The 10,782-nt window shown below is 40.0% G+C and overlaps 1 protein-coding gene across 1 annotated transcript; it reads right to left on the reverse strand.

Moving 5' to 3' along the window:
• On the reverse strand, positions 1-10,426 carry LOC124661200 (transcriptional corepressor LEUNIG-like). The gene is made up of 19 exons (XM_047199060.1): positions 10,313-10,426; positions 10,152-10,216; positions 9,343-9,443; positions 8,884-8,993; positions 6,925-7,284; positions 6,735-6,823; positions 5,659-5,746; positions 5,509-5,584; positions 5,153-5,202; positions 4,730-5,038; positions 3,136-3,348; positions 2,787-3,032; positions 2,547-2,667; positions 2,139-2,248; positions 1,879-2,028; positions 1,215-1,370; positions 816-932; positions 292-495; positions 1-163 (listed from the first exon to the last, which is right to left on the reverse strand). Exons 2-19 carry the CDS (start codon positions 10,184-10,186, stop codon positions 23-25), a joined length of 2,676 nt encoding a protein of 891 aa, XP_047055016.1. The 5' UTR covers positions 10,187-10,216; positions 10,313-10,426; the 3' UTR covers positions 1-22.
• Between the last annotated feature and the right edge of the window lie 356 nt (positions 10,427-10,782).

Consider the following 10,782-nt stretch of genomic DNA (forward strand, 5'->3'; position numbering starts at 1 on the left):
TGAGGGCGAGCTCGGGAACGGTTCATTTCCACAGCTTGACATGCTTGTCATGGCTGACAGAAGCAACCAGGCCAGAGCTCGAGGAGGCCAGGGCGGAGATGAGGCCGTCATGCGCCGCGACAGTCATGCTTCTGTTCTCCAGCAAGTCCCACAGCTCAAGAGACTGCATTTGTTCGACACAAAAACACTTGTAAGTGCACGGAGGATGTTACAAGTGTGAACATTAGGAGGAAGGCTGTTTCGGATGTGTCTTGATTGTAAGATGCCGGTACATGCTAAAAAAACACTTACCTGGTAGCCACCAACGATGAGCAGAGATGGATACGAAGGGTGGAAAGTGCACGCGTGAAACTTGTTCCCGTTGCTGTTGAGTTCTTGAACGCTGTTCTCGCTGGCGGAATTCAAAGACCATACTTTCACTGTGTCTTCACTGGTGGAGGCAAGATATTCACCAGAGGGGCTCCAACACACTGAATCGACATGACCGGTGTGGCCCTGCAAAAATCCCGAAAAAAAAGAGTGATGCTTGAGTGATCTCTTCCCATAAACTCGCAAATTTGAAATGACAACTAGCGAAGTAAAATCAGGTTACAACAGCCACCTGATGACTAGAGAAAACACTTGGGTAAGAGCAATTTTTCATTAACAGAAATGAATCTCGCAAAGTTGACAATGAACAATTGAAAAAAATTGGTAGATGTCAAGATTTAGTTGGACACTATATCCTGAGATAAATCCATGAACTAAACATAAGCAGATTGTACGCGCCCAGTTGTTAGGTAGAAATATAGTGGTTGGAGCCATCCCGTACAAACCTCAAATCTCCTCACACAAGCTTGTGTTTCCACGTCCAGTATAGACACAACATTCTCTGAAGCTACTGCAAGATATGCACCATGACGTGGCTGAAATCTCAACTGGCTCGAACCTCCCTGCACAAGGAATGTGTGTAAGTAAATCAACTTTATTGATAACATGTAATAAATCAAGAAATGCATGTGACCATCTGCCACTTGTGCTGGTGTCGTCTCACTATTTTATAGCTGTCCTTGACACCAATTAAACAATTATGTATTCTATGACATATGCCTTCAACAGATAGCCACTCAGCATGTACAACTTCTATAAATAAAATTTTACAATACAAATATTTTGTGTGTCCCTCACAACAAAGCAGAGATTGACAGAATGTTCAACTAGCAAAATTGAGTAACCTTGAAAATTCGGACAGCTCTTCCATTGTTGATACTCCAGAATCGTATCTCACTATTCCCGTCACAAGAACACATGAGGTCATCCTTGTTTGGGTGAAAATCCAGTGACATAACAGATGCCGAGTGCCCCGTAAACATGCAAGCTGCGACATCTTGCTGCAAAAATAAATTATAGGGGTCAAATGTTAACAACACTGCTATTGAAAACATATCGTAGAAAAACATAAGACATAGTTTGTTGCATTGGACATCTCCCAAGCATCCAAATCTTCAGAGATCAAAAGTATCATACATATCTCCTGAAGAACAAATAAGATTTACTTCCAAAATGAAGAATTCATGCCATGTAAGGAATCTAAGAACTGATGCTGTGGATGGTGGATCTTTCATAACAGGTAGAGTCTTTCGTGCGGGGATTGCTTGAACTGCATTCTCTGTGACTCCACAGCCTAAATAACTATAGTTTGCAGTTTTAGCACAAAGGTAACTGAGAAGGCATGTTAACTGAGTCATAAAAAAATTAGCAATGTGACGTATCATTAGATGTTACTTGACAGAGTCATGCAATGCAACGTATCCAAAGCATGTCAACTTGACTGGCAGACGTATCACAGGGAACAGATGGTAAGAAGAATTGGACTGTTGACCAATCACACAGGCTTACATTGTCCAAGTCCCAGACCCTGACAGTTTTGTCAAATGATGATGTAGCAAGAAGTGGACCGCTTGGACTAAACCGTACATCAGTTATCAGAAGAGAATGATCCTCCAATGTTGCTTTTTGTTTCAAAGTTTCAGCATGCCATAAGACCACCTGCATTGCAACAAAGTAATTATATATTTGGATGCAGGACTCCACAAATATACAATATCCATTTGACTGAGTAGCATCATTAGCATGACTGCATGAGCATGCATGTTTACCTTCTTATCATGACCCCCAGTAGCAAGTAGCTTTCCATCTGATGAGAAGTGACAGCAAACAACCTTGTTTGTGCTTGCTCGAGCTGAAGAAATCTCTCGGAAGGTCAATCCTGCGTACAATACACACACAAAATTGACTATAAAACAAATTTAGGATATGGCTTTCCAATAAATAGTGCAACGTATTGAGCCAGCATATTTTTCTTTGAAGCGTGTTAGGTAATTCCTGTTCGTAAGGAGCCCAAGGTTCCCATTAAAAAAAGGGCCCAAGGTTTGTAATTTTATACACTTGGTTTACATAACTTCAACCTAGTTGAGTAACCCGGTTGGGACCAGTTTATACTACACCGCTGACAATAAATTGTGATAAGCCTTATGGTACTAATCAGATCAACCAAAGTATCACACCTTTAGCAGAAGCCATACAACGACTGCGGGCATCACTTGGACCTGCGGCATCATCATGCGACAGGAACGAGTCCACATTATCTCCCAAGCAGTCATCCTCCCCAAGACGATCCATGCCAACCTTCAGAGAGTCAAGGCATAAAAGAATGAACCCATAAAACAGAGATATTAACTCTCACACATCAACGTAACAGGCTAATACTAACGATTCGTCCAAATACTTATCAAACTACAACTTACAATTTGATCTGTTGGCGATTCCCCTGTGCCTGGAGCATCGGCACCAAAAGCAACCATAGACTTTGATATGCTTGCATTATGATGCATCGATGGCATTGATATGGTGTCTCCTGGAGTATCTGTGGAAGGGGTTGAGGGTGCCGAGCTGGGACAGGGGCCAGCAGTATTCATAGTACCAGAGCTGTTAGCTGGACCAGATGATGAGGCAGGCTGTTTGCGTTTTCGCCCATTTTGATTCTTGGATACCTGCAAAACCATATCAGAGTTTGTGGTTTACGAAATTATGTAAAGTGGAAGATTTAACAAAAGGACGTAAAATAAAATAATACTCCACGAAACAGAGTAAAACCTGTTCATTTCCACGAAAGGTATTGCACGAGAGTCCATCCATAATAACACCACTTCCAGCAACCATTTTTTCATGATGGCCACGAAAGTCAAGGTAGTGATTTGAGCTTTGTGGTTGCTGACTCAGTAATGATTGTTGAAGGAGCTGCTGCTGACTACTGCTTTGTTGTTGCTGACTGCTGCATTGTTGTTGCTGCTGCATAGCTGCTATCTTCTACTACAAAGAACAGAAGTGATGAGGGTCTATATGAAGATATAGAAGTTACCACAAATGGTAGTTGTGGGGTACCATCTGAGCAAGCATAAAGTAACAGCCAGATGATCTTGTGATCATGCAAATTTCTAGATTTACAAAGAGTACTTGAGAAGAACTAAGGGTGGTTGTACCAACGCAAAACTTTTAGATTGTCAAAGATGATTATTGTTCACAATTTGAATTTGCATTCATTTTCTAATGGAGGTGCACTGAGTTCAAAGTGATTCTAAGATGGACAATAAGGACATTGTGGCTTTTCAAGCTACCAGAGAAAGCATTCAGATAAGGCAGTTCATCGTTGAACTAGAAGTGGTTCCAAGTGTCTCCGGTCCATTAGATCTCTATTGTGATGACAGATCATGACACTAGATGTCTAGATGTCAAACGCAAAAACATTCAAATATTAGATGGGCATCAAAGAGGCCCGAGGAGCTGCAGATTAAAGCATGCCTCCATTTATCACCTTGAAGGAGCAGAGCTAGTTGACAGCAACCTCCTCAAGCGGCACGCTACAAAAAGCAGTCCCAAGCTTTCAGGAAATATTTTAGAATCTTATTGGCCGGAGATTGCCCACTCTTGAAAAGTCTGCTCTTGACTGAGGAGAAAGAGGTCAGTTTGAACCCATGGTGCTGCTAGTTAATGCGTGGTCACTTTTTGATCGAGTCCAAAATGATTGCGGTGGGCTTGCTTCTGGTTCTGGGCTTGTCAAGATGGTGCTTACAGACTAGCAGAGGCCCACTAAGACGGGACTTGTGGGCTTCGAATCTGCCACTCAGGGGCTTTGGGTTGATTACGTGACGACCAGTGACCTCAGAAATAGCCTGGATTTGCAGAGTAGGCGAGAGCTCAGCCAGGTTACCATTCTCTTCACAGGAAATTTTTTGGGAAAGCTTGTGGGATTGCCAGCTCAGCTTCAGAGCTAAGTTGTCATCCACATGGACAACAAATCATACGCAAAACGAACCTAGGCTTATAATATTTTATGATGGATTTAAATAAAGTTTGATGACTGCTTGCTAACCAGAAGATTAAATATTCAATACAGGGGTGAACTTTAAACTCGGCTCTAAGTTCAGCAGGGTAATCTACACTTATCTTGTAAGAAAATTGATAATTCAGAATACCAAGTTGTCAACATGGCATACTTTTCTTATGATAAATTTAAATAAAATCTGATGACTAACCACTGACCAAAATTCAGTGTTATAGTGTGGTAGGAACCAATTAGTAAACACAAAAGAAAAGAAACAAGATGTAAACTACATGCATAAATCTGCAGTGCAAGTATGAGCAGTGAGCAATCATATGCATATACCAAAATATGCAAGTCAGAACTTACCTTCATCAGCATATCTGTCTCGATGCGCTGCCCATGTGAATACATGTTTTGCAGTGAAGGCCCCACACTAGGAATAATCTCTGGGAATGCGTTTGATGGGCCATCCCTTCCAGGAACCATGTTTCGACTGCTCAAAAGCATCCGAAGCCTTCTGCCATCCATCTCCGTAGATGACGATGTAATATTTTGTTGTGCTTGAAGCAGAAGCTGTTGCTGCTGCGGAGTGAGAAACTGAAGATGGTGCAACGCTTGGGGAGTCTGAACAAAAGATTTTTGCGGTAGATATCCAGATCGAAGCTGATCTAACCCCTGAACAGTTATGACAAATTGAAATACATCATGAGAACATAAAATATTTAGAAGCCATACTTGCCGTGGATTTACAAATTAGATGCCAGAGATCTAATGAAGTGAAAAACTAACCGTAAGAGGCCACCCTTTCAAGGTCAGATTATGCCCTGCTTGATTAGTGCCTGCTAGACCAAAAAAAAGTATCAAACAGTAATGTTCAGTACGTAAATGAAGGAACAAATTTCGAGTATTAGGACATCTACTAAGCAGTCAGACTTCAGATATGCGCCAGATAGCTACAATAGCAAAAAATGAGCATTCACGAAGAAAAAGTAAATTATTTGCAACATTATCAATTATAATTAATAGAAATATCGAAAAATATGTTTTCAGGTTCCGTATACTATGAGGCCATAAATGTGAAAACAAGATGACATCAGGCATGAAAGCAGAAACACCAAAATATACTATAGTTCAATGGTGAACACCTGGTATTCCAAGTAATGATCCGTCTGCGCCTGCAGCCCTAAGATTTAGAGTGGCATTTGCGTCTGCCTTGATTTCCTGGTACGATTCAACTTAACCAGTTATATACATTGGCATATTAATGAACGCGATATCTCAAGTAAACTATCTACCTGTGTTGATCCCTGAAGCTGTAGGCTTCTGGCCTGAGCTTGTTGCAAAGTACCTGGCACTCCACCAGCAGATCCTTGAAATATTTGCCTAAAAATTAAGAACAGCAACCCAGTTAAAAGTTAAAACACATGTAAAAAGAAGCCAAAGATTTTTCCCTAACAATATTCATGTAAACAGCAACAAAATGATAATATCAAGCATACAGGAAAATAAGTCCTTGTAACTGAAAGAGAGAAAAACATAAATGTCGTAATAGCATCCGTCAACAGACAGAAATGCTTTACTTCGATTTTTCATGCAGTGGGTCCTTATGGACCTAGTAAAAACATTTGCAGGACTTTGCACAATTTATCAGCAAACCAATAGCCTTAATGAATATTAAAACATGCCCAAGGATTCAATCAAATAGATTTGCCTACTAACTTTAAATCCACCTGTAAAAGTTGTAATGGCCATTTACGCATTTAGATATTGAAACTTCGACTTTCAAAATCAGTATGGATGGAACAGATTTATTTAGAAGTAAATAACAGTTCCATTAATTCCATTCAAGACACCCAGATTTGCTAGAAGGTCATCGGAAATGCAGCCACTTGAAATGTTGGAATATATTAAAAGAATGAACTTTGGATAAATGTTAAACTAGAAACAGATATAAAAGGATAAAGGTACTGTATGTTTTTAAATTCTTACTAGGTTACAAAATAACCTCTTATTTGTGACAAACAAGTCATCCTGAAAGAACAATATGCAAACAAAACTACGGCAGGAACAAGCTTCATGATTATGAACCTAAAACTAGAGTCTACAAGGAACTAGAAAGCTACAAATTGAAGTGAAAAAAATAGAATTTGAGGACTCTAATTGGTAAGATAAGACTAAAACTGACAAAACTAGAACTTCAGTGGTTGGTAGATGGCATTTGTCTTAGATCTCCACAAAGATGAGGACTTTTTACACTAGTCAGTGTCCTATAGAAGATGATGCCACCAAACTGCTAGTTATCTGCACTAAAAACTTCACTACAAGTAAATGCAATACTAGCAGGCATTGATAAGTGGTTTGTAGTTTGTACCCTGAAGCATGAGCTGATAATGCGGAAGACTTCAGCAAAGATGCCGGGTTTGATTCCAGCAGCTGCCCAATGTTTTCATTAAACCTTTGCTGCAGTACGAGTTGGCATGGAAATATTAATGCATGTCACATATATCAATCATATTTGAGGGGGGTTTAAGCAACAGTACAAACTGCCACTGAGGAAATACCTTTATTGATGCCTCATCCAAGGTGTCACTCTGCACAGGAATCTTCATTCTCTCTTCATATATCTTTGGAGACGAAGAATTTGTCGCTACAGTATTTAGTTGTGGTGGAGGATCAGCAGATACTGAACCATTCTGAGGACTAGCGGGCAAATAATTGCTATCGTTGCGCTGTTGTTGCTTCTGGTGGCGCCGTTGCTGCTGAGGATGTTGCTGCTGATGCTGCTGTTGTTGTTGCTCCTGCTGCTGTCTCTGTAGCAGGAGCTGATGCATATGAATCTGCTGTGGTGACTGCTGGGCATGAACATGCTGCTGCTGCTGCTCCAATGATGACTGCTGCTCTCGAGATTTGATCGACTGTGTCTGGGACGCAATGGCATAGTCATATATGGGAATAGCACCACGCAGACAAGCAAGGAAAAGATACTTCACGATTATGCAAACCACATTGTATGGCTAGGAGTGGCAAGCAGTTCCAGAGAGGGAGCCTAGGTGGTAGCCACTAGAAATAAACAGGTACTGACTACTCAGAAACAAGTCTAATGGATTCATGACCTTGGCTACTGGTGAGCACTAACAAATTTATAGTTTTATAGATTGAATGAACATAAAAGTAATATCTCTCTTCCAAAAAATAAGGTATATAAATTTATTTGAAGTCCAAGTTTACTAAGTTTGACCAAATATATAGAAGAAAATATCAGCATCTACAACATTGAATAAATACACTATTAAAATATATTTTACGATGAATCTATCGATATTGATTTGGTATTGCGGATGTTCATACTTTTGTCTGTAGAATTTGTCAAACATAGGGCTCCTTTGATTAATAGGATAGGAAAAGCATAGGAATAGGAAAGACATAGGATTGAGATGTCATGCATACTTGAATCCTATGGGAAGATGAAGTGTCTTTGATTGTAGCACAGAAATTTTCATTAGGTATGAAGCTAATGTTTTTTCCCTATAGGATTTGCACTACAAGATTCCTATAAGATTATTTCCTATGGGATATGTTCCTATGAGGCTATGAATCAAATAGCTTATGTACGAATTTTTCATAGGATCGAAATCCTACACGATTCCCACAAATCCTATGAATCAAAGGAGCACTCATAAGTGTCTTTGATTGTAGCAAAGGAATTTTCATTAGGTATGAGCTACTATTTTTTCCCTATAGGATTTGCATTACAAGATTCCTCTAGGATTATAGGATTATTTCCTATGGGATATGTTCCTATGAATCAAATAGCTTATGTAGGAAATTTTCCATAGGATCGAAATCCTGCACAAATCCTATGAATCAAAGGAGCACTTAGAAGACTCTGACTAAATTTATAAGCCTTATTTTTTTGAGCAAATGCGCCTTATTTTTTTGGAACGGAGATAGTTGCTACAGACCATGGCATCAAGATAAAGTACCTTTTATCCTAACTAACAAGACAAATAGGTATTAGTGTTTTGTATGGAGAATTAACATCTAGATTTAAGAAACATACAAAACATCAGGAAACAGATATGGTGCAGATTAGCCAAAACCCACCAGAATCTAGTTGATTTGTTGATATATGTGAGAAAAAACAATTCAAATGTAGGTTGGCTAATGCCAATAAGTCACAGGTTCTTCAATAATTGTGTGATTGCACAGTCATTTTTCAATTAGCTACATGGTAAAAATTGAAATGAACAGGAATGAACCACAAAGGCTTTAACCAAGATAAATCGATTAGGTTTTCTTTTGTTGTCTCAGCAGTATTGTGAAAAATCTTTGATTTTGCCTCCACTGGTCACTGCTTTACGATATGATTATATCAGTGAGTAGGGTATGCACGAACATTTTCAGGTTTACACTAAAGTCATATAACCATATTGTTTAGCCACAGCAGCATCAGGGCAAGCAACAGCAGGAACTGGTAACAATCAATCTGCATGTGATGTACCAGTATAGCCTATACAAACCTCAATGTACGAATTAGCAACATCGGAATGTTTGTCGTTAGTTCTTGAAATGAAGATGTCCCAGAAGACCGACCACCACTCGAAGAGGAACCCCCCTGGGGCGTCAATTGCTAATTGTGAAATTAAAGTGGCACGTGTTAGTACAAGAAAATTTAGTTATGTTCTTCAAAATGCAGAAATATCAGACTGGCATAGATAAAATCAGACAAACACAAAACTTTGTTTAGCACAGTTGCATATGCCTTACTGCACATCCAGTCATGCATCTCTCTTGCACAGGCAGCAAGCAATAAATATTTTCATCTGAAGGCGACAAAAATGGCACTGTCTACCTGACTAGGTGCCCTCTTTGGCTCGACGAATCAAAATATTTGGCCGTAATGCAGAAAGATAGAGCTTGGAACTAAAATGAAGCAACTATGTAATTTGATCACTGACACACCGCAGTGTAGCACTCACCAACAGGATCTGGAGACAAATTGCCTTCTGCTTGAAATGCCTTTGCAGTTTTCTGCAGGTTCCTCTTCACCAAGTAATCATGGATGTACACATCCAAGCTGCTTCAGGATACATATGGCAAACATCAGTTCCACAGTCCAGATCAATAGATCACCAAAGTTAATCAGATGGTAAGGACAGGCACGAAAGAACTTATTGAAATCTTGTACTGAAAAAAAATCCACAAAGAAACCCCACAAGGCACTGAACACAACAGGAGATGCTAACAAAAAATGGAGGAAAAAATAGAGATAAAATGTGCATTAAAGTACTGTACTAAATATGCATTAAACTATCTCAAAAAAACGATGCATTAAACTCTCAGGAAACCAAAAAGCGGCAAATACGCAAGAAACAAAACTTTGTCTGGAAGAAAAAGAGCAGAAAAGAAACATAGAAAGAAGGTAAAAGGTGACAACTTTTGCAAAAGAAGAAAGAAATATGCAGAACGGGAAAATAGCAAGAAACTCGAAGGAGGCCTGGAGCACTTGTTTCTTGAACAAATCATGTAGACCTAATGTTTTTGAGCGGATAATCTGGTACCAGGGGAGAAGTGGGCGGCGTTGTAACAGAAAAAACACAAGAAAGAACAGTGTAAAACGACCAAGAAACCAGCCTGCATACGGAAATCAACAGGGTGAAGCTTCTCGACCAAATTAAAAGGGAATGTGTTAAGGTCAAAAGAATAGCAGCAATATGTTTCCCTTCCAAAAGTAATCTGCTCACTGAAATAGACAGGGAGACGGAGCAAGCAGAGAGATTGAACTCACATCTTGTCTGCGTTCCACGATGGATCCTCCGCCATGGCTGCCGCTTCCTCCAACTCGCGGCCACACTGCACGAGTACACAGGAACGCCTCAAGAACTGCCAAAGAGCAAGAACGCACGGAGCACAGGGCGGCGAAGAAAAAAGAAAGATTTGACCGCTCACATTCTGCTCCAAATCTAATTTCGATGCCACCTTTGCGAAACGAAGCGCAAGTTGCTTCTTTAAAAATCTTCGATTAAAGAGGAGAAAAAGGTAGGTGCGCTTTGATTTAATAAGGGGAGAAAGGAGGAGAGGGGAGGGGAATGGAATAGAGGAATGGAATAAAAAGAAAGAGATGAACAGGAGGAGAAGAGGAGGACGAGCAGAGGGGGGCGAGGGCTTTGGCCGAAAACCCCAGTCCCCTGCTCATTTCGCACCCTCGCCCCTCGCGTATGTGTAAATTGCGAAAAGGGCATTACAGAATATGTTTCTTGCGGTTTATATTTGATTTTGTATACTTGATTGAATATATTTTTTCCCCATTTGCATTTACTGAATAGGCCTTCTTGGTTCTACAAATTCTGGCAGATTTTGGCTTTACAATGAGAAATACATTTGTAAGGCTTTTTTCTATTCCTACAATCCTAGGATCC

The sequence above is a fragment of the Lolium rigidum genome, chromosome 6 (assembly GCF_022539505.1).
Source record: "Lolium rigidum isolate FL_2022 chromosome 6, APGP_CSIRO_Lrig_0.1, whole genome shotgun sequence".
In the NCBI taxonomy this organism is placed as follows: domain Eukaryota; kingdom Viridiplantae; phylum Streptophyta; class Magnoliopsida; order Poales; family Poaceae; genus Lolium; species Lolium rigidum.